Genomic DNA, 27,064 nt, shown 5'->3' on the forward strand with positions numbered 1-27,064 from the left:
ATTGCCCCCACAAACCGGGTCCTCATTTTACCTACCTCGGAAGGATGGAAGGCTGAGTCAACCTTGAGCCTGGTGGGAATTGAACTCGCAGTAATTGCAGGCAGCTGGTGCTACTTAACAGCGCTTTAGTCTGCTGCGCCACCAAGGCTCTTCCCCTTCCCCTTCTTCATTCCACAAACCCCACTCTTTTCTAGCACTGATGATGTTCCCTAGTTGGGTAATGAAACGTCTAAGAAAAAAGACCAAGCTCAGAGAGCATCAAGGACTCCACAATTCAAACCTGACCCCTCTCCTTTTGATATTGTGTGTGTGTGAAAATGAAGCTTTTTGCCTCTTACGTTTTCTCTCTCCCTTAGTGACATCAAGAAAGCACGCTTACTTCTGAAATCCGTGCGAGAGACTAACCCTCACCACCCACCGGCCTGGATTGCTTCGGCCCGCTTGGAAGAAGTGACGGGGAAGCTGCAGGTGGCTCGAAATCTCATCATGAAAGGAACCGAAATGTGTCCCAAGGTGAGGGCTCTTTTGCACAAGTTTTAATTTTCTGGATCCTTAAGACACAGCTAGTCCTCGATTTAGGACCATTCGTTAATGACCATTCCAAGTTACAATGGCACTGGAAAAAAAAAGCGACTGATGACCATTTTTCACACTTAACGACCGCTGCAGCGTCCCCCATGGTCATGTGATCAAAATCCAGCCTCTTGGCAACTGACCCATATTTATGACGGTTGCCGTGTCGCATTTTGCGACCTTCTGACGAGCAAAGTCAACGGGGAAGCCAGATTCACTTAACCGTGTTCCTGACTTAACAACTGAATAGCTGTATGATAGAATAACAGAGTTGGAAGGGACCTTGGAGGTCTTCTAGTCCAGCCCCCTGCTCTGCAGCGACTCACTCAACAACTGTGGCAAGAAAGGTTGTAAAATGGGCCAGACCTCACTTAACAACTATCTTGCTTAAGAATGGAAATTCTGGACTTCATTGTGGTCATAAGTTGAGGACTCCCTGATATTGGCATTTCTCGTGTTCCTCCCATGACCTCCCTTTAAAGCAGGGGTCTCCAACCTTGGCCACTTTAAGACTTGTGGACTTCAACTCCCAGAATTCCTCAGCCAGCTTTGCTGGCTGAGGAATTCTGGGAGTTGAAGTCCACAAGTCTTAAAGTGGCCAAGCTTGGAGACCCTTGCTTTAAAGAATTTGGATCCCATAACCAATAAGCCACCAAAATTCCTTTATTCACTGCCTTTCTCCAGAGCGAAGACGTATGGTTGGAGGCTGCGCGTTTGCAGCCCGGAGATACCGCCAAAGCCGTCGTGGCCCAGGCCGTCCGTCACCTCCCCCAATCGGTCCGGATTTATATCAGAGCCGCCGAGTTGGAGACCGATATTCGAGCCAAGAAGAGAGTCCTTCGGAAAGGTGAGACGAGTCCGTAGAGGAGAACCTCAGTTGGTTTGAAAAGTGGCACCTCGTTGTGTTCTGACCATCGGCTCCCTTAACAAGCAGGAGGCAGGAATTGGTCCCGGCAAAACCTCTTTTATTTACACGGCTGCGAATTAACGTTCATTCACAGTCAGCAAGGTTTGTCCAAGCAGTTTTCCAAAGGAATGTTTCTCAACACAGACCTTATCTCGTTTGGCAAGCTGCCACGTAACTTGTTTCCAACCGCAGTACAAGGCCAAACTTGGCACAGAGTCTCTCAGAGTCACGGAACGAACGAATTGTTTCCTGCAAAAACCCAATCCCCGTTCGCTCCTCTTTTGTTTCCTATGGGAGGGAGGGGCCAATCACCTCCGAGGTGTGGCTTTACTCCTGAGTCGCCCCTGCTGTCTGAGTTGTTCTTTTTTGTTTTTTTTTTATTGAAAAGTTTTATGAAAAATACAAACATTTTCACCCTTCCCCCCTCAACCCCACCCTCCCCTTCCCACCCTCCCTTCCCCTCCCTCCCCCCACCCCCCTCCCTAGACTTCCCAGAACGAGCACAGGGTATAGCATTCACAAACCAAAAACTAAAATGTGCTAACAAATTATTACATTTCATATTCTCCCTAGGTCCTTAACTCCTTATAACTCAGAAAAAACAAACATAAACTACTTAATGTTATTTCATTCATAAGCTATATGAATCTTCTTATTCGGATACTTCTTCTGTATGTAATCAATCCATTTTCTCCATTCTGATATATATCTCTCATTTGAATGGTCTTTAAGGTATGATGAAATTTTTGCCATTTCCGCCAAATGCACAACTTTTAATGTCCATTCCTCAATAGTAGGTGGATCTTCCTTCTTCCAGTACTGTGCCACCAGTAACCTGGCAGCCGTTATTAAGTTCAAAACCAGCTTAGTCTCTATTACAGTACAATTTCTGAGTTGTTCTTGTCTTCTGGCAGCTCTGCGTATGGGAACGGGCTCCATCTGATCCTCTGTCTCGCTGCTGTCTAGCTCCCTCTCTGCCTCCGATACAGAGCCCTCGTCTGAGCTTTCCCCAGCTTCCAGGACTGGCCCAAGTTCCTCCCCAACCTCCTCACTGTCTAGCTCTGCTGGCCGCCTGCAGGCCACAACACATTGCTACCTGGGAGAGGGACTGGGGAATTCTGGGAGTTGAAGTCCACTCACCTTAAAGTGGCAAAACACTGCTTTATGGATTTTGAGATCTTTTAAAGCTAGGGGAAGTTGAAAATCCAGTTCCCAGAAGCTCTGATGAGCACATCTGGTAGGAAGGGATGATGGGAGATGCAGTTCAGTAACACCTAGAAGACCAGATGTGTACAGGTAGCCTTTTGATTTATGGCTAGTGATTTAGTGACCATTGTTTACGAAAGAACAGAAAAGAGGACCTATGACTTACAAAAGTTTCGATAGCTTTCTGGTTTTTCTTTGAAGCTTCTTCTCCTCCAAGAAGCTTCTTCAGCTCTGACTGGATGGTGGGGAATGGAAGGATTTATATTCCTTGCAGACAGCTGGTCATTTTTGCATCCTTTTAGATAGACTCAGGATCACCTGAGTAGTTAACAAACCCATCAAAACTAGATTCAACAGTCCCTCTGCATTTAAAACACAAAGTGCCACTCTTTTGAAGGCAGCAAAGTCCACATTTTGGACAGAGAGGACCAATGGTTTGAAAGAGAGATCAAAGAGGCGAACAGCCCTCCCTCAATAGAGGAGGAAGGATACGGCATCATCTGTCTTCAGTGTACAACACAGTCCTTTTCGCGGTTCCAAGAAGGCTCCACACCCATTTGCACCACTCAGATGACCCTGAGGACACAGACAAACCTCCAGGTGGCCTCAACGTCTCTTTAAAAGGATGCAAATGACCAGCTGTCTGCAAGGAGTATCAATCCTTCCGTTCCCCACCATCCAGCCGGAGCTGAAGAAGCTTCTTGGATGAGAAGCGAAACGTCTTCAAAGAAAAAACCAGAAAGTCCAGATGCCTCTTGAAAAAAGCACCTTTGGGACAACCATGACCTGGATGACGGAGAATCTCCATAGGCATCTCCTGGGGTTGTTTAATAGTTCTTGGCCTCCAACTCCTGGGATGGAGCTTATAAGGACCTCTTTTCGCAGCTTTGAAGTGAAAGGAGTCGCAGTCTTAAGTGGCGACACAGATGCCTTGAGTCTCTGCAAGGCTTCAGAGATCTGTTGTGCTCATACAGACCCGATTTATGTAGACCTAGTGATTCAGGCACCAAGCTTTATGTAGAGCAGAGTTTCTCAACCTTGACAGTTTGAAGACGTGTGGACTTCAACTCCCAGAATTCCCCAGCCAGCGTTGCTGGCTGGGGAATTCTGGGAGTTGAAGTCCACACGTTTTCAAACTGCCAAGGTTGAGAAACTCTGATGTAGAGACTTTTGTTAATTGGGGAAAGTTGGCTAGGTGACCTTGGGACAATTATAAGAAGATGGTGAGTTCTAATCCCTCCTTAGGTATGAAAGATGGCTAGGTTACTATGGGCCAATCACCAGGATACTGTGAATTCTAGTCCCGCCTTAGGTGTGAAAACTGGCTGGGGGGATGTTGGATCAATCACCGGGAGAGAGTGAATTCCTGTCTGAGGCATGAAAGGTGATCGGATGGCTTTGGGCCAATCCCCAGGATACTGTGAGTTCTAGTCCTGCCTTAGGCATGAAAACTGGGTGGGTGACTTTCGGCTGATCACCAGGAGACTGTGAGTTCTAGTCCCTCCTTAGGCATGAAAGCTGGGTGGGTGACTTTCGGCCGATCACCAGGATACTGTGAGTTCTAGTCCTGCCTTAGGCATGAAAACTGGGTGGGTGACTTTCGGCTGATCACCAGGAGACTGTGAGTTCTAGTCCTGCCTTAGGCATGAAAACTGGGTGAGTGACTTTGGGCCAATCACCAGGAGATGGTGAGTTCTAGTTCCGCCTTAGGCGTGAAAGCCAATTGGGTGACTTTGGGCCAATCACCCTCTCTCAACCCAACCCACCTCACAGGGTCCTTGTGGGGAAAATAGGAGGGAGAAGATACGTTACAAATGTCCCCTCCCAGAATTCTGGGAGTTGAAGTCTGCCAGGCTTAAAGTGGCCAATATTGGAGACCCCTGCCCTAAGTGGTTTGCTTATTTATTAAATTTATTCACCGCCCTTGCTATCATACAACTCCGGGTTGCTAACAGCCGATAAACCTGTAGTATAAAAATGTAAACAGTAGAATAATAAATATATTAACATTAAAAAGAAATGTACCGTATTTTTCGGAGTATGACACACTTTTCCCCCCCTAGAAGGTGAAAATTTGGGTGTGTTTTATACACTGAATGTAGCCCCGTCCACCTGCTGGCTCCCACCCTTTGGCCTCTGCCTCCCAGCAATTTGACTCCTTGAACCGGTAGCAGAAATTTGGAGTAGTTCGTAGAACCGGTAGCAGAAATTTGGAGTAGTTCGGAGAACTGGTAAATGCCACCTCTGGCTGGCCCCAGAGTGGGGTGGGAATGGGGATTTTGCAGTATCCTTCCCCTGGAGTAGGGTGGGAATGGGGATTTTTCAATATCCTTCCTCCAGGAGTGAAGTGGGAATGGGGATTTTGCAATATCCTTCTCAGGAGTGGAGAGGGAATGGGGATTTTGCAATATCCTTCCTCCAGGAGTGGAGAGGAAATGGGGATTTTGCAATATCCTTCTCAGGAGTGGAGAGGGAATGGGGATTTTGCAATATCCTTCCTCCAGGAGTGGAGAGGGAATGAGGATTTTGCAATATCCTTCCTCCAGGAGTGAGGTGGGAATGGGAAGTTTGCAAGACTTCATTCTGGAATTCATTCCAGCTTCATGCTGGCTTCCCTCGAGCTGCCTCTTAGTTAGTTAGTTAGTTAGTTTATTATTATATTTATATACCACCCTTCTTGACAGCCTGCCTATCAAATAAACCCGGGTTGTATGGTCCACTAGGATTAGAGTTTGGAGCCTGCAGCTATTTTTAAATCTTAATAGTTGGTATATTTCTATCGAGGCTTCTGAATAAGTCCGAGCAATTGAGAAATGCCAGAATTTAATTACTTTTTTTGGTTAAGCAAAGCATTTGCCTTTGTTAAGTGAATTCACACAGTTCCCTGATTAGGGATTCTAGACTGGTTCCTCTTTTGACTCCCACCTCCCCTCCAGGTTCTGTCTCCCTCCTTCGACACCGAGTCCCTTACGTGCATGCTTCCAAGTTTCTCTTTTTTTATTAAATTTGCAAATTGCATTACACCTGGCAGCTTGGATATTGTTTGGTCCTGGGTAAAGAATTTCTGTTCTCTCCCCCCTTCCCCCTTTCATTTCTCTTTCTTAGCACTGGAGCATGTTCCGAATTCAGTCCGCTTATGGAAAGCAGCTGTTGAATTAGAAGAACCGGAGGATGCCAGGATAATGCTGAGCCGGGCGGTAGAATGCTGCCCCACCAGTGTGGAAGTAAGTGGGCAGATTGGTTTTGTACACAGAGGGGGGACAACCAGGGGTGAAATGCTCCCGGTTCGGACTGGATCAACCGATCCGGTAGCGATGGCGGCGGGTGGTTCGGAGAACCGGTAGCAAAAATTCCTGCCCCCCCCCCCCCCCCCCATGGCCATCTGAGCCGCACGATCATCAGAGGCTTTTTTTTTTAAAACTTTTAAAAGCATTTTTTCTACAGCCTCTTCCGATGAAAAAATGCTTTTAAAAGTAAAAAAAAATAAGCCTCTGATGATCGTGCGGCTCAGCTGGGATCCTCAGAGGCTTTTCAAAGCATTTTTTTCTGCAACCTCTTGGCCGAAGAGGTGGTAAAAAAAATGCTTTGAAAGGTCTCTGACGATCCTAGCTGAGTTGCCTGATTGGCAGAGGCTTTTTTTTTTTTTTACTTTTAAAAGCATTTTTAAAAGTAATGCTGAATTATTAGCATAACTCATAGCTGAGTTGCCTGATCTCCAGAGGCTTTTCAAAGCATTAGAAAAAATGCTTTGAAAAGTTTTTTTTTAAAAAAAAGTTGGTCACACCCATCCAGTCACATTACCCCCTCCCCACCAAGCCACGCCCACAGAACTGGTAGTAACAAATTTTACTTTTCACCACTGGGGACAACCTATTCTCCAAAGCACCAGAGGGCGGGACAAGAAATAACGGGTAGGATATCAGTACAGAGATCCAACCTAGAACTAGGGAGAAATTTCCTGACAGTTAGAACAATTAATCAGTGGAACGGCTTGCCTCTAGAACAGTGATGGCGAACCTTTTTGGCGCCGAGTGCCGAAAAGGGAGTGCACGCTCGCTTCACGCATGTCTGGGCCGCAACCTGGAAGAGGAGCTTCCCAGGGCTTATGTGCCCGCCCCCCCCCGAAAATGAACTTCCGGTCTCAGCTATTGAACTTCCAGTTTCAGCTACTGAACTTCCGGTTTCAGTTACTGAACTTCCGGTTTCAGCCAGCTACTCTTCCAAGTTCCTGGCGCACATGCGCACACGACGATCAGCTAGTTGGCACACATGCTTACACAGGAAAATGGAAGACCAGCTCTTCTAGTTTCCGGCACTGCCGCATGCAAAAAGACCAGCTGATCGTCACACCCGCATGTGCACCAGAAGCCCAGAAGAGCAGCTGCCTGAAACCGGAAGTTCAGTAGCTGAAACCGGAAGTTCATTTTTGGGCGTGCGAATGCACCCTGGGCAGCTCCTCTTCCAGGTTGCGGCCAAAGCGCACGCGCACGATCAGCTGGCTGGCGCGCATGCTCACGCGGGAAGCATGAGGAGATTCAAGGTGCTGGTGTTAACCTATAAAGCTCTTCATGGCTTAGGTCCAGGCTATTTGTCGGACCACCTGCAACCAGCGTCAACTTCCCATCGCCCGGTACGCTGTCACAGAGAGGGCCTTCTCAGGGTGCCTTCGGCTAGACAATGTCGGCTGGCAACACCCAGGGGCAGAGCCTTCTCTGTGAGCGCCCCCATCCTTTGGACTCAACTTCCCTTGGAGCTCCGGTTGGCCCCTGACCTTCGTACCTTCTGCCGTGAATTAAAAACCTGGCTATTTATGTCCCCCGGCTTGGACTGATGGGGTAGTATTTTTTAATTTTTTAAAATACTTTTTAAAAAATTTTTTATGTATATTTGTTGGTTTTAACAGTCGCTTGGTCGATTGTCGTTGTGAGCCGCCCTGAGTCCTCGGCGATAGGGCGGCACACAAATTATATAAAATAAATAAATAATAAATAAAACAAAAGACCAGCTCTTCTAGTTTCCGGCAGTGCCGCATGCGAAAAGGCCAGCTGATAGTCATGCGCTAGAAACGCAGAAAAGGAACAGACAGTGCCGTGCGTGTCAGACATGGCTCTGTGTGCCACTTTGGGCACGCGTGCCATAGGTTGGCCATCACGGCTCTAGAAGTTGTGCGTGCATATCCTCCATTGAAGGTTTTCAAGAACAGACTGGATCTCCATTTGTCTGGGATCCCAAAGGTGCTTTTTCAAGAGGCCACTGGACTTTTCTGGTTTTGCTCCAGACTCCTAGAGAGGCTCCTAGAGACTCCTAGAAAGGCTCCTAGAGACTCCTAGAGAGGTTCTGGAGGCTGGGGACAGCAAAAAAATGTCACTTCCTGTCCTACCGAGAGTTGGGAAATGGGCCCTTTCAGCCTACGTAGGGCCTCCAAGGGAGTGGGAAAGGCTGTTTTCACCCCTCCCAGATACACAGAGAGGATCTGGAACCAGGTAAGAAAGAAAAACGGGCCTTCCAGGCCATCATGTGCCAGGAGCGGGGGGGGGAGGAGTTGCGCACGCATGCGCGTGGGCACGTGCGCACGCGACCTGCCCCCGCCCCCCCCTCTCCTGGCACACGATGGCAAAAAAGTTAGCCATCACTGGTATAGGGTCTCCTGCTCGATCAGGGGGTTGGACTAGAAGACTTCCAAGGTCCCTTAAAACTATTAATCTGTTATCCCATTTAGCGATTGCTAAAAATTAACAGCGGCACTGAAAAAAGTGACTTATGACCGTTTTTCACACTTACGAACATTGTAGAATTCCCCATGGTCACATGATCAAACTGTGGACACTTGTCAAGCAACTTCCCCATTGACATTGCTTGTCAGAAGGTTACAAAAAGTGATCACATGGCCCTGGGACACTGCGACCGTCATAAATACGAGACAGTTGCCAAGCGTCCACAGTTGGATCCCAATCTGTTTGTTTGTGTCAGATGCATCACAGTTGAAATAAGACATGCCGTACAGCATAAAATTTAAAATAGAAGATTAAGATATGTACAAGTTAAACAAATCTTGTCCAGAAACACGAATTGGCTTCTGTCGTGCTGCCGTGAGATCTTCAGCACCCAAAAACACATTTTGGATCACTTGACCACAAGTTTGTTGCAAGAATCGTAAATGTGAAAAACTTACGTCATTTTTTTTTCCCTGTGTCCTTGTAACTTTGAAAGGTTACTAAACGAATGGTTGTAAGTCGAGGACTCCCTGCATTCTGTAGTATCAATCAGCAAAAGTCTTTGTTATGAGTCAGCTGGGTAGCCTTCACGACAGAGGTGTTTATTCAGCTGGTTCAGACCGGTTCACCCGAACAGGTAGCGGAAATCATGGGTGCCCAGCCCCGGCTCTATTTCGTCCTATTTAGGCATGTTTTTGAGGCTGGGTGCATGCATAGAAGGTGGGCACGAGAGCAGAGTGCATGTATGGAAGGCTGGGCAGGCGCACGTGTGCACCGGGCGTGGGCAGGGGGGCGAACCAGTAGTAACATAAAGTGAAACCCACCGCTGCTTCACGTCCACTCTTTTCGTTTCCTTTGTTCCAGCTGTGGCTCGCCCTGGCAAGGCTCGAAACCTACGAAAACGCCCGTAAGGTCTTAAACAAAGCCCGTGAGAACATTCCAACCGACCGGCACATCTGGATTACAGCTGCCAAGCTCGAGGAGGCCAACGGGAACACTCAAATGGTGGAGAAGATCATTGACCGAGCCATCACCTCGTTGAGGGCTAATGGGGTGGAAATCAACCGAGAACAGTGGATCCAGGTACCTGCCGAGGAGGATCTATCTCCCTCTCTTTCTCTCTCCCCCCCCCCTCTCTCTCTCCCTCCCTCCCTCCCTCTCTCTCTCTCTCTCTCTCTCTCTCTCTCTCTCTTTGAAAGCCTGACTTTTCTAACCTGGTGTCTTCCAGGCCTTTTGAAACGAGGGGTCCCAAATTATTCCAAGGCACGAAGCTGGGAAAAGTTGCTGTAGATCATTATTTTTAATTATTTATTTCTTTTTTTACCTCGTCTTTATTATTTTTATACATAATTCAAGGAAGTGAACATGCCTAATACTCCTTCCGCCTCCTGTTTCTCCTCCCCCCCAACAACCCTGTGAGGTGGGCTGGGCTGAGAGAGAGAGGGATTGGCCCAAAGTCACCCAGTTGCCTTTCATGCCTAAGGCGGGATTAGAACTCACTATCTCCTGGTGATTGGCCCAAAGTCACCCCGCTGGCTTTCATGCCTGAGGCGGGACTAGAACTCACCGTCTCCTGGTGATTGGCCCAAAGTCACCCAGCTGGCTTTCATGCCTGAGGCGGGACTAGAATTCACCATCTCTTGGTGATTGGCCCAAAGTCACCCAGCTGGCTTTCATGCCTGAGGCGGGACTAGAACTCACCGTCTCCTGGTGATTGGCCCAAAGTCACCCAGCTGGCTTTCATGCCTGAGGCGGGACTAGAACTCACCGTCTCTTGGTGATTGGCCCAAAGTCACCCAGCCGGCTTTCATGCCTGAGGCGGGACTAGAACTCACCGTCTCCTGGGGATTGGACCAAAGTCACCCAGCCGGCTTTCATGCCTGAGGCGGGACTAGAACTCACCGTCTCCTGGGGATTGGACCAAAGTCACCCAGCCGGCTTTCATGCCTGAGGCGGGACTAGAACTCACCGTCTCCTGGGGATTGGCCCAAAGTCACCCAGCCGGCTTTCATGCCTGAGGCGGGACTAGAACTCACCTTCTCCTGGTGATTGGCCCAAAGTCACCCAGCCGGCTTTCATGCCTAAGGCGGGACTAGAACTCACCTTCTCCTGGTGATTGGCCCAAAGTCACCCAGTTGCCTTTCATGCCTAAGGCGGGACTAAAACTCACCGTCTCCTGGTGATTGGCCCAAAGTCACCCAGCTGGCTTTCATGCCTGAGGCGGGACTAGAACTCACCGTCTCCTGGTGATTGGCCCAAAGTCACCCAGCCGGCTTTCATGCCCGAAGCGGGACTAGAACTCACTGTTTCCTGGTGATTGGCCCAAAGTCACCCAGTCGGCTTTCATGCCCGAAGCGGGACTAGAACTCACCGTCTCCTGGTGATTGGCCCAAAGTCACCCAGTCGGCTTTCATGCCTGAGGCGGGACTAGAACTCAGCATCTCCTGTTGATTGGCCCAAAGTCACCCAGACGGCTTTCATGCCCGAAGCGGGACTAGAACTCACCGTCTCCTGGTGATTGGCCCAAAGTCACCCAGGCGATTTTCATGCCTAAAGTGGAATATTATATGTGTTCAGGGTAGGTGCTACTATATGATCTGGAATAGCATAAACAGATGTGTAAAATCTATTGCAAAATGTCTAACGTTGCATTTCATAACAATTTCTGTGGCACTTAGGGCCACGAGAAATATATGCGTACGAATAAAGTAGAATATTTGTAACTCTGGGTTGAAATGAGGTTCCTTGATGTCTTCCAAGCTTCGCTGTTTTCTTGCAGATTTTTCATTACCCAAAGTATGATGTTACCTACTTTGGGTGATGAAACGTGAGCAAGAAAACAGCCAAGCTCAGAGAGCAACAAGGACTCTTCAAATATTTGAATATTTTAGATGTTATAGGTTGAAACACCTGGTGCTCTGGAATCTACCAGAAATAGATGGGAGAGATGGCTTGGATGTTCAGGAAAGACGGATGAAAAACATGCAATAGAAGAGAATTTTTTTCCCGTTGTTTCTTTCAGTTACAGTTAAATATTTAATCACTGTTACCCTGTGAACTAATGAAGCTCATCTATCTGTCAGTGTTGATCATTGCGCTAATGCAAATTTTTAGAGAGGAAAGAATTATTACGACTGTTTTTCCCCCCCATTGGAAATGAAAGATGCCTAGCAAGAATTAGAACATTCCAACCACACTCTGACTGAAAAGCCTAAGCAAAATTTTTATTTTGACCGAATAAGTTACTTGGATGAGTAGTGAAATGTGTCAGTTTAATAAACTTTGGTCCAGTTACCATAATTTAACCTCTTTAGAGAGTTAACCAAGCATATACTCTTATAAGACAGGGGTCTCCTTCCTTGGTGACCTTAAGACATGTGGACTTCAACTCCCAGAATTCCTCAGTCAGCTGGAGGGCCTCGTTCCAGTGGGACTGCATCATGGCCTGGAACTGGCTGACTATCTCAGCCTGCTGAGCCTCCAGGTCTTACAGGTCTTCCCTCTGCTTGGAAAGCCTATGCTCCTAGTCCTCAGTGAGGTGCTTCTGCTGAGTCTCCTCCTCGGTCAGATCCAATTTGAACTGAGCTGTTTTGCCAACTCTTTCTCGTGGTGGCTGCTTAGCTCCAACAACTGCTTCCTGTCTGGGAAGGAGCCTGGGTGGGCAGGCGAGGAGTGGGTCGGAGGGGAGGAATGAGTAGAGGCTGGCGAGGCACCCCTTGACGTGAGTGACATCGAGTTGGCCATGCCCACCCAGTCACATGACCACCTAGCCATGCCCACCTTAGGCAGAATCATATTAGTGGTCCACGGAATTTAAAATTATGAATTTAGTGGTCCCTGAGGTCCAAAAGGTTGATGACCCCTGCCCTAAAGGAGGGGACAGGGGTCTCCACCCTTGGTGACTTTAAGATTTATGGACTTCAACTCCCAGAATTCCTCAGCCAACAATGGCTGAGGGATTCTGGGAGTTGAAGTCCACAAGTCTTAAGGTCGCCAAGGGTGGAGACCCCTGTTCTAAGATACTTGGCTTCTCACCTCTGCTTGGGTGAAAATGCAGTGGGAAGGGGGCAGAGCAACCAATTATGGGCCTTGCCAGGTTAGGGATAGGGTGAAGCTCTCCAGCAAGGGTGTGTTTGGGTGAAATTGACCCTTGGTTGCCCTGAACTAAGGCCACATCGAAATGAATTTTTCCAGGATGCCGAAGAATGCGATAAAGCCGGAAGCGTGGCCACATGCCAAGCTATCATGAGAGCAGTGATCGGGATTGGGATCGAAGAGGAAGATCGCAAGCACACCTGGATGGAAGATGCTGATAGTGTAAGTCCAAGGTCTGAAGGTGTGAAGCTGAGGACAGGACCAAGAGGTAGAATAAGAGGTGGGACACTGTAGCCGGTCCCACCTTACCTGTTCCTTCCAGGAGCCGTGGTGGCACAGTGGTTCCAAAGCAATATTGCAAGCTGACTCTGTTCCCTGCCTAGCACCATGATGGTGAACCTATGGCAAGCATGCTTGGAAGTGGCATGCAGAGCCATCTCTCCGGACATGCGAGCTGTCGCCCGTTACTTTTCTGGGTTCCGGCACGCCAGCCAGCTGGTCATCTAGTTTCTGCCGCACATGCGCGCACGAAGACCAGCTGGCCGGTGCGCGTGCGTGCGCTGGAAATTGGAAGATCATCTTCTCGGCATTCACATGTGCACCGGGCGGCTGCTCTTCCAGTTTCCAGCATGCACACAAGCACACGTACTCGCGTTTCAACACTCGGTGCCAGAAAGGTTCACCAACATTGCCCTAGCATCTTCTCTGGGGTTTTAAGTTCCAGTTCAAACAATAAATTAAAAGGAGAGGATAAGTGTCGTTTTCAGAGTCAGCCACTGTGACTTGGTTCCACATTTTAAATAGTTTGCTTATTTATTAAATGTACCGTATTTTTCGGAGTATAAAAGGGGGTGAAAATTCAGGTGCGTCTTATACACCGAATGTAGCCCCGCCCACCCACTGACCCCCACCTTTTGGCCTCTGCCTCGCAGCAGTTACCTCCTTGCAAGCAAACAGTAAGAAAAAAAAACTCCTTTCAGCTTCAGCACAGGCTAATTACCACAAGTTGATTGGATCGGCCTCCCGACTCTCAGCTGTTTTGCGCAGGGCTCTGCTGCTTGCTGCAAAGAGGTAAATTACTGGAGCAGATTTTTTCCCCCTTATGCTAATCAAGCTATGCTGAAAACGAAACTGAAAGTAAAGCAGACTGCTTGCTGTTTGCTGCAAGGAGGCAAAATTGCTGGGAGGCAGAGGGAGGTTTCTTTTTCTTCTTTTCCTCGCCAAAAAAGGTAGGTGCCTCTTATACTCCGGTGCGTCTTATACTCTGAAAAATACGGTATTCGCCACTCATTTTACTGTCCTACAACTCCGGACTTCTAACAGTCCGATAAAACTGTAGCTTATAAATTTTAAACAGTAGAATAATAAATACGTTCACGTTAAAAAGGAATATAGGTAATCCTCGACTTAACAACCATTCATTTAATGACCGTTCAAAGTTTCAAAGGCCTAGAAAAAAAATGACTTACGACCAGGTTTACACTTAACGATCCTTGCAGCATCCTCGTGGTCACGTGATCAAAATTAGGACATTTGGCAGCAGATTCATATTTATGACGATTGCAGTGTCTTGTGTTTATGTGATCAAAATTCAGACGATTGGCAACTGGTTCGTGTTTATGACGGGTTAACGTGTCCTGGGGGTGGGTGGGTGTCATGTGATCACTTTTTGTAACCTCCTGACAAGCAGATTCACTTAACAACGGGGTTACTAACTTAACAACTGCAGTGATTCACTTAACAACTGTGGCAAGAAAGGTCGTAAAAATGGGACAAAACTCACTTCACAAATGACTCGCTTAGCAGGTTTTTAAGAAGAGTCTAGACAGTCACTTACCTGAAATGGTATAGGTTCTCCTGCTTGAGTAAGGGGCTGGACTAGAAGACCTCCAAAGTCCTTTCAAGCTCATTCATTCTACTCTAAATCACGTGAGCACAGGGATGTTGCAACAGTCCTAAATGTGAAAAAACAACCATAAATCCCTTTTTTTCCAGTGCTGTTATAACTGCGAACGGTCCCTAAATGAACTGTTGTAAGTCGAGGACTCCCTGTATAGATCAGATTATGAGATAGGTCACTAAAAGAGCTTCTTTGACCCGTGGTTTTTTTCCCCTCCCCCCGCAGTGTGTGGCCCACAATGCCTTGGAGTGCGCCAGGGCAATTTACGCTTATGCCCTACAAGTGTTCCCCAGCAAGAAGAGCGTCTGGTTACGAGCGGCTTATTTTGAGAAGAATCACGGAACGAGGTACGTCCCCGTGTGCCGTTTTCATAAACATTTCTCCAGGAAGCTAGTTGTGGCAATGGTTCTGGCCAGCGGTGGGTTTCCAATATTCTTAACACTGGTTCACCCCGCCCGCACACGCTCGCTTTGCGTTCGGCGTTCCGCGCACGCACTTTGCTCGCTCGCGTGACTTCCCCACACGCGCCCGGCCTTGAAAACGTGCCTAAATAGGACAGCATAGAGGCCGGATGGGTGGACGCCCCCCCCCCCGGTGATCTCCGCTATCAGTTTGCACGAACCGGTACGAACCTCTGGTTCCGGCGACGGCTTTCACTTCACTTGTTTCCACTGGAGGAGAACACATCCAGGTTTTTTTTCCTACAGCTTTTGTTTTTAAAGACAAAAATGCAACTGGCGAATTACGTCCTCTCCATGCCAGGGCCTTTGAGGCTTTCTCCATTGTCACTTCCTTGGCTCTTCTGGATGGCCAAAACAATCTCCTTTTTTTGGTCGTCGCCCACGAGGTTCTACACGTCACAAGGTCGTCTACGAATGCCTGTGGCGCACATTGGTAGTTTTAAATTTCTGGGCATTTATATCTCGAAGGACCTCTCATGGACTATGAATGTTAACATGCTTGCGAAGAAGGCACAGAAGAGGCTGCACTTCCTGAGAATGCTGAGGAAGATAAATCTATCTCAGCATCTGCTTCTGTCCTACTATCGCAGCACCACTGAGAGTGTCCTGACATACGGCATTCTTGCATGGCATGGGAGCAGTTGTGTAGCGGACAAAAAGCTCTACAGGGAATCATTAAAACTGCCCAGAATATCATCGGGCTCCAGCTACCAGCCCTGGACGACATCTTCAAATCTCGCTGTTTGAGAAAGTTGCATAACGTTCTCAGAGACTCTTCCCATCCTGCTTACCATCTTTTTGGACTGTTGCCTTCTGGCAGAAGATACAGAACAATTAAAACTCGGACCACACGTTTTTCTGAATAGTTTTCATCCCAGAGCTATAATTGCACTCAACAATGAACTAAAGGGCCACCATCAGTGAGCTGTTGGACAGCATTACTTGGTCTGTTGTGTGGATGTTTGGGTGGTTTAGGGGTGGGGAATTGTGGTGGGTGGGAGTGTGTTTGGGGATTGTTATGTGTGTTGGACCTGGTCTTTAGGCGTTAAGTGAATTTCGTTGTATGGGTATACTGTGTATACACGTACAATGACAATAAAGTTATTATTATTTAAAAATTACACACAGATAGCCTTTGACATACGACCAAAATTGAACCCCAAATTTCTCTTGCAAAGAGAAAAGTTGATACGTTGTGAGCCTGTTTTGCAAGGGGGAGAAACTACTATTGCTGCAATATATTTATCATTATTCAACCAGGGAGGATAAATATATATGTGTGTGTGTGTGTGTTTTGGTCTTTGGTCTTTTTTAATGCACATTTTCAAAAACGTTTTGTCTACTTTTCTTGGGGGGGAAAAATCTTCCTTTTTCTATTTTTCCAATTTGCATTTTAACTTTCCGAATAAAATGCTTAGATAGGCCTCGACATACGACTTACAATTGAGCCCCAAATTTCTGTTGCTAAGTGGGACATTTGTTAAGTGAGCTTTTGTCCCATTTTATGACCTTTCTTGCCACAGACGTTAAGTGAATCACTGTAGATGTTATGTTAGTAACGCTGTTGTTAAGCGACTCTGGCTCCCCCGTTGTCTTGGCTTGTCAGAAGGTCTCAAAAGGGGATCACGTGACTCCGGGACACTGCGATCGTCATAAATATGAACCAATTGCCAAGCATCTGAATTTTGATCACGTGACCATGCAACGGTCGTAAGTGTGAAAAACTGCCATAAGTCACTTTTTTCAGCGCCGTTGTAGTCTTCAAACGGTCACTAAACGAACTTGTTATAAGTCGAGGACTACCGTATTTTTTGGACTATAAGATGCATTTTTTTGTCCCCTAAAAGGGAGTGAAAATGTCTGTGCATCTTACCGAATATTGTCGAAGCCTCGCCCACCCAACAGCCGTTTCTTGGCCTCCGCACGCCCCGTTTTCGGGACTCTTTGGCCTTTTTCAGGCCTTTTTTTGACCCGTTTTCAGGGCTTTTTTCATCCTATTTTTGAGGCTTTTTTTGGCCCATTTTTGAGGCTTTTCTTGCCGTTTTTTTGGGGAAAAGCCTCAAAAACAGGCCAAAAAAAAGCCCCAAAAACGGGCCAAAAAGAGCCAAAAAAACAGGCCGATAAAAGCCTTGAAAATGGGCTGAAAAAAGGCCCGAAAAAAAGGAGGCCAAAAGCTTTTTTGTTGTTGTTTTCCTCTTCTAAATTTAGGTGCGTCTTATAGTCAGGTGTGTCTTATGGTCTGGAAAATACGGTACCTGTATTATTTCTTTAAATTTAAAATCACAGGTTAGAAGCCCGGACATTTGCATTCTAATTTCCTTGGGCTGCTGTCTACTTTCAGGGAATCTTTGGAAGCTCTTTTGCAAAGGGCTGTCGCTCACTGTCCCAAGGCGGAAGTCTTGTGGCTCATGGGGGCCAAATCCAAATGGTTGGCTGGAGACGTCCCTGCGGCCAGGAGCATTCTGGCGTTGGCTTTCCAGGTGAGTACGCACCTGCGTTCATCGGGGTCCTTCCCTTTCGTAGTGACTGCTTTGGAACAGAGGGCTAAATGCTTCTAGCAGTATTTCTCAGTCTTGGCAACTTGAAGAGGTGTGGACTTCAATTCCCAGAATTCCCCAGCTTTCCTGCACAGTGCAGTTGATTGGACCACTTTCCTGTCCCTCAACCTTGACACACTTGACAACAAGTGTGGACTTCAACTCCCAGAATTCCCCAGCTTTCCTGCACAGTGCAGCTGGTTGGACCACTTTCCTGTCCCTCAACCTTGGCAACTTGAAGAGGTGTGGACTTCAATTCCCAGAATTCACCAGCCAGCAATTGCTGGCTGAGGAATTCTAGGAGTTGAAGTCCACACCTCCTCAAGTTGCCAAGGTTGAGAAACATTGGCTTACAGTATTTTAGATTTTATTTAGAAGCATTTACAGGCCATCTGCTCAAAAAGTTTCCAGGTTGGCTTTTTTTTCTTTAAAAAAATGAGATAAAAATATGATGTAGATCAGGCATGTCCAACCCATGATCTGTGTGGGCTACATGCGATTCTGGTTAGCTAGTAATGTGGCCCCCATAAGATAACAACAACAAGAAGAACAAAAACAACAATAATAATAATGGCTGCCTAGATACATGGAAATCCTGAATTTATTAGACCTGAATATTCTGACTTTGCAAAAAACCGTTTTACTTGAACTGTAGATGTTACCTTAACAACTCTTAGGTTCTTGGTTAGGACCTGAACTGTTAAGTTTTTACCAGTCCCAGACTATGAATCAAATTGAAGATTAAATAATAATAAGAACAACAACAAATAAACAAATAAAGGAAGGTGATTATTTATATACATTTATATATTAAGCAATAGGGACGTGGTGGCTCAGTTGCTCAGACGCTGAGCTTGTCAATTGAAAGGCCGGCAGTTCAGCGGTTCGAATCCCTGGTGCCGCATAACGGGGTGAGCTCCCGTGACTTGTCCCAGCTTCTGCCAACCTAGCAGTTCGAAAGCAGGTAAAAAATGCAAGTAGAAAAATAGGGACCGCCTTTGGTGGGAAGAGAACAGCGTTCCATGCGCCTTTGGCGTTGAGTCATGCCGGCCACATGACCCCGGAGACGTCTTCGGACAGCGCTGGCTCTTCGGCTTTGAAACGGAGATGAGGACCACCCCCTAGAGTCAGGAACGACTAGCACATATGTGCGAGGGGAACCTTTACCTTTACCTATATATTAAGCACCAAGGATCCCACAGTTCAGCCCTCCTGCTGCTTTCTAATCTGGTGCCTTAACCACCAGCCCAAACTGACTCTTGTGATACTCGGCTACCACCAAGTGCCACTATTAACACAATAGAAGAAGTGGAAGATTCAGCCTGATACATACAAATTAATGAAATGGGATTTTTCTGATCTCCTTCCCTGTCTCCCTCTGTGATTTACATTTTCAGGCCAATCCCAACAGCGAAGAGATTTGGCTGGCTGCCGTGAAGTTGGAATCCGAAAACAACGAATACGAACGAGCAAGGCGTTTGTTGGCCAAGGCCCGTAGCAGTGCCCCTACGGCGAGAGTAAGTCCACTCTGCTTGGAGAATGGAAATCTGCTGAAAGAAATTCAATCGTTAATGCATAAAGCTGTGTTTTCAGCATATCGGCTTGGTTCAGTGTATGTACCTTGGCCTTTTCTAGCAGTATGGACTTCAATTCCCAGAATTCTTATCAATGCCCATGGTGTCATGTCTAAGGTGGGAGTAGAACTCACAGCCTCCTGGTGATTGGCCCAAAGTCATCCAACTGGCTTTCATGCCTAAGGTGGGACTACAACTCATAATCATCTGGTGATTGGCCCAAAGTCTCCCAGCCAGCTTTCATGCCTAAGGCAGGACTAGAAATCACAGTTTGTAGTCTGGTGCCTTAACCGCGATAGCAAATTAACTCCCATGCTATAATTATTAAAATTAATTTATTATTTTACAAGTTGACAGTCCAATTTTTGTGATCTTAAATGGACTCCAGAGGATGGTAGAGGACAGGGGTGGGCTGCTGGGAGAACCTCTAGCTAAGATTCTGTGCAGTTCGGAGAACCCCCAAATCCCACTCCTGGCTGGCCCCACCCGTCCCTTCCAGGAGTCCCCACATGACCTGTTTTGGATGCAGGTAAGTGCAGGGCGCCCGTGGTGGCTCGGGGAGGGGCAAAAACAGGCCTACTGGAAATTGAGGAAGGCTAGAAACAGGGCGTTTCTGGCCTCCAGAGGGCCTCCGGAGCCTGGGGAGGCCGTTTTCGCCTTCTCAGAGGCTTGAGGAAAGCCTCCAGAGCCTGGGGAGGGCAAAAACACTCCCTCACCATAGTGCAGGAGGCCAACTAGGCCACTCCCACCATGGCCACGCCCACCCAGCAACTGGGCAGAGAACCCCTTGCTAACATTTTTGAAACCCACCTCTGGTAGAGACAGGAAGGCCTGGAAGAGCGTTGTCCATGGGATGGCAATAGGTCGGGCACGACTTCGCAACTAACAACAACAACTCCAATTTTTCTCATGTTTTCCCCCCATAACATTGCTAAGTAGGTAAAATCCATATCTATAGTTTACAATCTTACCATTTTTTCCTTTCTAAGAGCCGGGTGGGTGGGTATCTTAGGGCAACTTGAAACCAGCTGCTATGCCATTACAGTCAGCGTAGTTGAGTAGACAATGTGCAGCACAGTGGTTGTCCTCAAAACCCCTGGTGAGTGTGTGGGTGGACCTAAAAAGTTTTGGAAGGAGGGGATTCCCCTGGATTAGGATCAAAGATCAAGGCTCCTTGTTTCTTCTTTCCAGGTCTTCATGAAGTCCGTCAAACTGGAGTGGGTGCTTGGGAACATTGCCGCAGCCCAGGAACTCTGCGAGGAAGCCCTGAAGCATTATGAAGACTTCCCCAAGCTCTGGATGATGAAAGGGCAGATAGAAGAGCAGGAGGAACTGATCGAAAAGGCCCGGGATGCTTATAACCAAGGAGTAAGCCTCTCTAGTTTTTTAAAAAGGCTGTAGGCTTTTCTCAAAATGTATTTATCTCTGTGTCTGGGTAGTAGAATATAATAGATTTCTATGTGAGAGGGATCATGGAATCCTGGTGGACAACCATTTAAACATAAGCCAGCCGTGTGCTGCAGCTGCCAAAAAAGCCAACACAGTTCTAGGCTGCATTAACAGAGGGATAGAATCAAAATCACGTGAAGTGTTAATACCACTTTATAAGGCCTTGGTAAGGCCACACTTGGAATATGGCATTCAGTTTTGGTCTCCACGATGTAAAAAAGATGTGGAGACTCTAGAACAGTGGTTCTCAACCTGTGGGTTGGGACCCCTTTGAGGGTGGAACGACCCTTTCACAGGGGTCGCCTAAGACCATCGGAAAACACATATTTTCAATGGTTTTAGGAATAATTTTATGGTTGGGGGTCACCACAACGTGAGGAAGTGTATTAAAGGGTCGCGGCATTAGGAAGGTTGAGACCCACTGCTCTAGAAAGAGTGCAGAGAAGAGCAACAAAGACGATTGGGAGGGGGGGGCGGGTGGAGGCTAAAACATATGAAGAACAGTTGCAGGAATTGGGTATGTCTAGTTCAATGAAGAGAAGGACTAGGGGAGACATGATAGCAGTCTTCCAATATCTCAGGGGCTGCCACAAGGAAGAGGGAGTCAAGCTATTCTCCAAAGCACCTGAAGGTAGAACAAGAAGCAATGGATGGAAACTAGTCAAGGAGAGAACCTAGAACTATGGAGAAATTTCCTGACCATTAGAACAATTTTTTTTTTAAATTTGATTTATATGCCGTCTTTCTCCGGAGTCTCAGGGCGGCTTACAATGCGCTAAGCAATAGCCTTCATCCTTTTGTATATTTATACAAAGTCAGCTTATTGCCCCCACAATCAGGGTCCTCAATTTACCTACCTTAGAAAGGATGGAAGGCTGAGTCAACCTTGAGCCTGGCAAGATTCGAACTTACTTTAATTGCAGACAACTGGTGTTAAATTACAGTGCTTTTGTCTGCAGAGCTATCCAGAACAATTAATCAGTGGAACAACTTGCAGTGGAACAATTGTGGGTGCTCCATCACTGGAGGTTTTTAAGAAGAGATTGGACAACTATTTATGTGAAATGGTATAGGGCTTCCTGCCTGAGCAGGGGGTTGGACTAGAAGACCTCCAAGGAAGGGACCTTGGAGCAGGGGTGAAATGTAAAATTTGTTACTACCGGTTCTGTGGGTGTGGCTGGGGGGGTAATGTGACTAGGTGGGCGTGGCCAACTTTTTTTTTAAAAAAAACTTTTCAAAGCATTTTTTCTAATGCTTTGAAAAGCCTCTGCTGATCAGGCAACTCAGCTGGGATATCGTCAGAGACTTTTCAAAGCATTTTTTTTACCACCTCTTTGGCCAAGAGGTTGCAGAAAAAATTGTTTTGAAAAGCCTCTGACGATCCCAGCTGAGCCGCGCGATCATCAGAGGCTTCTTTTTTTTTACTTTTAAAAGCATTTTTTTCATCGGAAGAAGTTGTAGAAAAAATGCTTTGAAAAGTAAAAAAAAAAAAAAAAAAAAGCCTCTGATGATCCTGCGGCTCAGCTGGGCATGGGGGAGGAGTGGGTGCAGGGATTTTTGCTACCGGTTCTCCAAACCACCCGCCTCCATCGCTACCGGATCGGGCGATCCGGTCTAAACGGGGAGCATTTCACCCCTGCCTTGGAGGTCTTCTAGTCCAACCCCTTGCTCAGGCAGGAAGCCCTATACCTGTTCAGATAAATAGTTGTCCAATCTCTTCTTAAAAGCCTCCAGTGATGGAGCACCCACAACTTCTGGAAGCAAGTCTTCCCACTGATTAATTGTTCTCGCTGTCAGGAAATTCCTCCTTAGTTCCAGGTTGCTTCTCTCCTTATTTAGTTTCCATCCGTTGCTTCTTGTCCTGCCTTCAGGTGTTTTGGAGAATAGGCTGGCCCCCTCTTCTCTGTCACAGCCCCTGAGATACTGAAACACTGCTATCATATATCAGCCTTAGTCCTTTTCATTAAACTAGACATACCCAGTCCTTAAGCGAATGTAGCGGTCATTTTTTTTTTTTAAATTTGATTTATATGCCGCCCTTCTCAGAAGACTCAGGGCGGCTTACAATGTGCTGAGCAATAGCCTTTATCCTTTTGTATATTTATACAAAGTCAGCTTATTGCCCCCACAAACTGGGTCCTCATTTCACCTACCTTAGAAAGGATGGAAGGCTGAGTCAACCTTGAGCCTTGGAGAGATTCGAACCAGCAGAAATTGCAGGCAGCTGTGTTAATAACAGGGTGCTTTAAACCACTGTACTACCAAGGCTCTAACAAGGTGGTCATTGAGAGAACACCATGGTCATTAAGTGAACCCACTGCCCACAATGAGCGGGTTTTTTGTTTTTTTTTTTTTGCCAGAAAGTATAAATAATAGACAGTCTCCTACATGGAGGAATCACTGCAGTTACGAAGTTAGTAACACGATTATTAAGCAAATGTGGCTTCCCGAATGACTTGGCTCGTCAGGAGGTCGCAAAAGGTGATCACATGATCCCAAGAAACTGCAACCGTCATAAATTCAAGCCCGTGTCTGAATTTTGATGACGTGGCCACGGGGATGCTGCAATGGCTGCAATTTACGAAAAATGGTCATAAGTCACCTTTTTTTTCAGATCCCTTGTAACTTCTGTCACTAAGCGAATGGTGTTAAGTCGAGAATGACCTGTACAACGTTTTCTCTCCGTCTTTCCTTCCCGACAGCTGAAAAAATGCCCTGGTTCAATCCCCCTCTGGCTGCTGCTCTCCAGGCTGGAGGAGAAGGTCGGTCAGCTCACCCGAGCCAGAGCCATCCTGGAGAAATCTCGCCTGAAGAATCCCAAGAACCAAGATTTGTGGTAAGGAGGAAAATCTATCGATCGGAAGCTGTGGCAGACTTTCTGCCAGTTAAATTTTTTTATTTTATTTTATTTTATTTTGAATTTGTATACCGCCCTTCTCCCTGAGGACTCAGGGCGGTGAACAGCCAAGTAAAAACATCAAGTACAAATATTAAAATACAATTAAAAATATATATAAATTTGGCACCGATAAACAAAACAATTAAAAACACTTTAAAAATTAGGCCAGCCCGGCTTGCTGGAAAAGGAAGGTTTTAAGGGCACGGCGGAAGGCACTGAGGTCTTGGATTCTCCTTATCTCTAGGGGCAACTGATTCCAGAGGGTAGGTGCCCCCACAGAGAAGGCCCTCCCCCTGGGGGTCACCAGCCTGCACTGTTTGGCTGATGGCACCCCGAGGAGGCCCTCTCCGTGGGAGCGCACGGGTCGATGGGAGGTCGTCGGTGGCAGCAGGCAGTCTCGAAGATAGTTAGGCCCTATGCCATGGAGCGCTTTAAAGGTGATAACCAACACCTTGAAGCGCACCCGGAAGACCACCGGGAGCCAGTGCAGCTCACGCAGGAGCGGTGTTACATGGGAGCGCCATGCTGCTCCCGTCACTACCCGCGCTGCTGCGTTCTGGACCAGCTGGAGCCTCCGGGTGCTCTTCAAGGGGAGCCCCATGTAGAGAGCGTTGCAGTAGTCAAGGCGAGAGGTGACGAGGGCGTGAGTGACTGTGCACAGGGAATCCCGATCAAGAAAGGGACGCAACTGGCGAATCAGGCGAACCTGACAAAAGGTCCCCCTGGTTACAGCCGTCAGATGTTCCTCCAAGGACAGTTGCGTATCCAGGAGGACTCCCAGATTGCGAGCCCTCTCTGTGGGGGCCAACGACTCGCCCCCAATAGTCAGTGATGGAGTCAACTGACTATATCGGGATGCCGGGAGCCACAGCCACTCAGTCTTGGAAGGGTTAAGCCTGAGCCTGTTCCTCCCCATCCAGATACAATACAAATACAATAATAGATGGTGAACGGAGGGCTTTGAAGTTTAACTTCGCTGTTGATTAACCTGTTAAGAAGCCCCTGCGGATTTTTACTCTGCTGGTTGTTGCTGACTCTAGGGCAGGGGTCTCCAACCTTGGCAACTTTAAGCCTGGAGGACTTCTGGGAGCTCTAGGGGACAGCGCTCATCTCTGTTTTAAGGCCATGGAGGCAGCGCTGTCCCAAGACAGTTCTGTGGCCAGCATGACGTCACAGAACGCTCTTATTTTTTTTCAATTGCAATAACTTCTAACAGGCGCTAAATGAACTGTTATAAGTCGAGGACTACCTGTAAAATAAAATGCTAAAACAAAAAAAGAAGGAAACTCTAAGGAGGTTGGCCCAAAGCCTTGCTGGAGAATATTCTGTTCTGTTCTGTTCTGTTCTGTTCTGTTCTGTTCTGTTCTGTTCTGTTCTATTCTATTCTATTCTATTCTATTCTATTCTATTCTATTCTATTCTATTCTATTCTATTCTATTCTATTCTATTCTATTCTATTCTATTCTCTCCTCTCCTCTCCTCTCCTCTCCTCTCCTCTCCTCTCCTCTCCTCTCCTCTCCTCTCCTCCCTCCCTTCCACTCCACTCCACTCCACTCCACTCTTCCACCTTTCCTAGCTAAAATCTGGTGCTTTGTCTTTCGGTAGGCTGGAATCGGTACGTTTGGAGTACAGAGCTGGGCTGAAGAACATCGCAAATACTCTGATGGCCAAAGCGCTGCAGGAGTGTCCCAATTCAGGTACGCAAGGCGTCATTCCGGTTTTGCAACTTTGCTCAACCTGACAATACCATACAATAGTTAACAATAGAGCGTAAATACCACTTTATAATGCCTTGGTAAGGCCACACTTGGAATCCTGTATCCAGTTTTGGTCTCCACGATGTAAAAAAGATGCGGAGACTCTAGGAAGAGTGCAGAGAAGAGCAACAAAGAGGATTAGGGGATTGGAGGATAAAACATATGAAGAACAGTTGCTGGAATTGGATATATGTCTAGTCTTATGAAAAGAAGGGTGACATGATAACAATGGTCCAATATCTCAGGGGTTGCCACAAAAAAAAAGAGGATTGACTTATTCTGTTAAGGCATCAAAAGGCAGGACAAGAAGCAACGGATGGAAAATAATCAAGGACAGATGCAACCTAGAACTGAGAGAAATTTCCTGACAATTAGAACAATTAATCGGCAGAACAACTTGTCTCCAGAAGTTGTGAATGCTTCAACACTGGAGGTTTTTAAGAAGAGATTGTACAGCCATTTGTCTGAAATGGTGTAGGGTTTCTGCCTGAGTTGGGGGTTGGACTAGAAGACCTCCAAGGTCCCTTCCAACTCTTCTATTCTATTCTATTCTATTCTATTCTATTCTATTCTATTCTATTCTATTCTATTCTATTCTATTCTATTCTATTCTATTCTATTCTACTCTACTCTACTCTACTCTACTCTACTCTACTCTACTCTACACCACTCCATTCTATTCTATTCTATTCTATTCTATTCTATTCTATTCTATTCTATTCTATTCTATTCTATTCTATTCTATTCTATTCTATTCTATTCTATTCTATTCTATTCTATTCTATTCTATTCTCTATTCCATTCCATTCCACTCCACTCCACTCCACTCCACTCCACTCCACTCCACTCCACTCCATTCCATTCCATTCCATTCCATTCTATTCTATTCTATTTTCCATTCCATATTTTCTATTCTATTCTGTTCTGTTCTGTTCATTTTCCTTTTTTAAAAAAAGTACAGGCAGTTCTCAACATAGGACCACAATGGAGCCTGTCTATTACAGTTATAGGTCGTATCGGTTGTAAAAGATGTCGTAGCTGAGAAATGATCATTCGCTTGACCATGGCTAATTGGCAGCGGTCCTAGACCCCTCCTGGATCAGTTCTGACTTCTGTCTCTTCTGCCTTTTAGGAATTCTGTGGTCGGAAGCCATCTTTTTAGAAGCCAGACCTCAACGGAAGACCAAAAGTGTGGATGCTCTGAAGAAGTGTGAACACGATCCCCACGTCCTCCTGGCAGTGGCCAAGTAAGTCATAACACCTGTTTATTTTAAGGAGGCTGAATACTACCCCCTCAACCAGATATTAATTTGGATATAAAGGAATATTTGCTAAAGGCTGAGAGCCTAGGCCAGCATTTCTCAATCTTGGCAGTCTAAAGATGTGTGGACTTCAACTGCCAGAATTCCCCAGCTTTCCTGCACATGCAGCTGGTTGGACCACTTTACTGTTTCTCAACTTTGGCAACTGGAAGACGGTGTGGACTTCAATTCCCAGAATTCCCCAGCCAGCAATTGCTGGCTGGGGAACTCTGGAAGTTGAAGTCCACACATAACAGATAACAGATTAACAGAGTTGGAAGGGACCTTGTAGGTCATCTAGTCCAACCCCCCACCCAAGCAGGAGACCCTACACCATTTCTGTCCAGTCTCTTCTTGAAAGCCTCCAGGAATGAAGCTCCCACAACTTCTGAAGGCAACTTCTGTTCCATGGGTGGATTGTTCTCACTGTCAGAAATTTTTTTCCTTATTTCTAGGTAGAATCTCTCCTTGTTCAGTTTCCATCCATTATTCCTTGTCTGGCCTTCAGGTGCCTTGGAAAATAGCTTGACCCCCTCCTCTCTGGGGCAGCCTCTCAAATATTGGAAATCTGTTATCATGTCTCCCCTGGTCCTTCTCTTCACTAGACTAGCCAGGCCCAGTTCCTGCAACTGTTCATCGTATGTTTTAGCCTCCAGTCCCCTCATCATCCTGGTTGCTCTTCTCTGCAAT

At 46.7% G+C, this 27,064-nt stretch overlaps 1 protein-coding gene across 1 annotated transcript in view; it reads left to right on the forward strand.

The window, feature by feature from the left end:
- Nucleotides 1-27,064, forward strand: part of PRPF6 (pre-mRNA processing factor 6) — a 55,686-nt gene that overhangs the window by 18,311 nt on the left and 10,311 nt on the right. Inside the window, exons 8-19 of the mRNA XM_087891005.1 lie at nt 357-513; nt 1,258-1,420; nt 5,792-5,910; nt 9,265-9,483; nt 12,595-12,717; nt 14,621-14,742; nt 17,198-17,336; nt 18,791-18,910; nt 20,159-20,335; nt 23,119-23,252; nt 24,922-25,013; nt 26,206-26,320. Coding sequence (XP_087747131.1) covers nt 357-513; nt 1,258-1,420; nt 5,792-5,910; nt 9,265-9,483; nt 12,595-12,717; nt 14,621-14,742; nt 17,198-17,336; nt 18,791-18,910; nt 20,159-20,335; nt 23,119-23,252; nt 24,922-25,013; nt 26,206-26,320 — 1,680 coding nt within the window. The remainder of the gene's footprint in view (nt 1-356; nt 514-1,257; nt 1,421-5,791; nt 5,911-9,264; nt 9,484-12,594; nt 12,718-14,620; nt 14,743-17,197; nt 17,337-18,790; nt 18,911-20,158; nt 20,336-23,118; nt 23,253-24,921; nt 25,014-26,205; nt 26,321-27,064) is intronic.

This window comes from Pantherophis guttatus, chromosome 3 (genome assembly GCF_059756535.1).
Source record: "Pantherophis guttatus breed Tessera chromosome 3, ASM5975653v1, whole genome shotgun sequence".
Taxonomy (NCBI): domain Eukaryota; kingdom Metazoa; phylum Chordata; class Lepidosauria; order Squamata; family Colubridae; genus Pantherophis; species Pantherophis guttatus.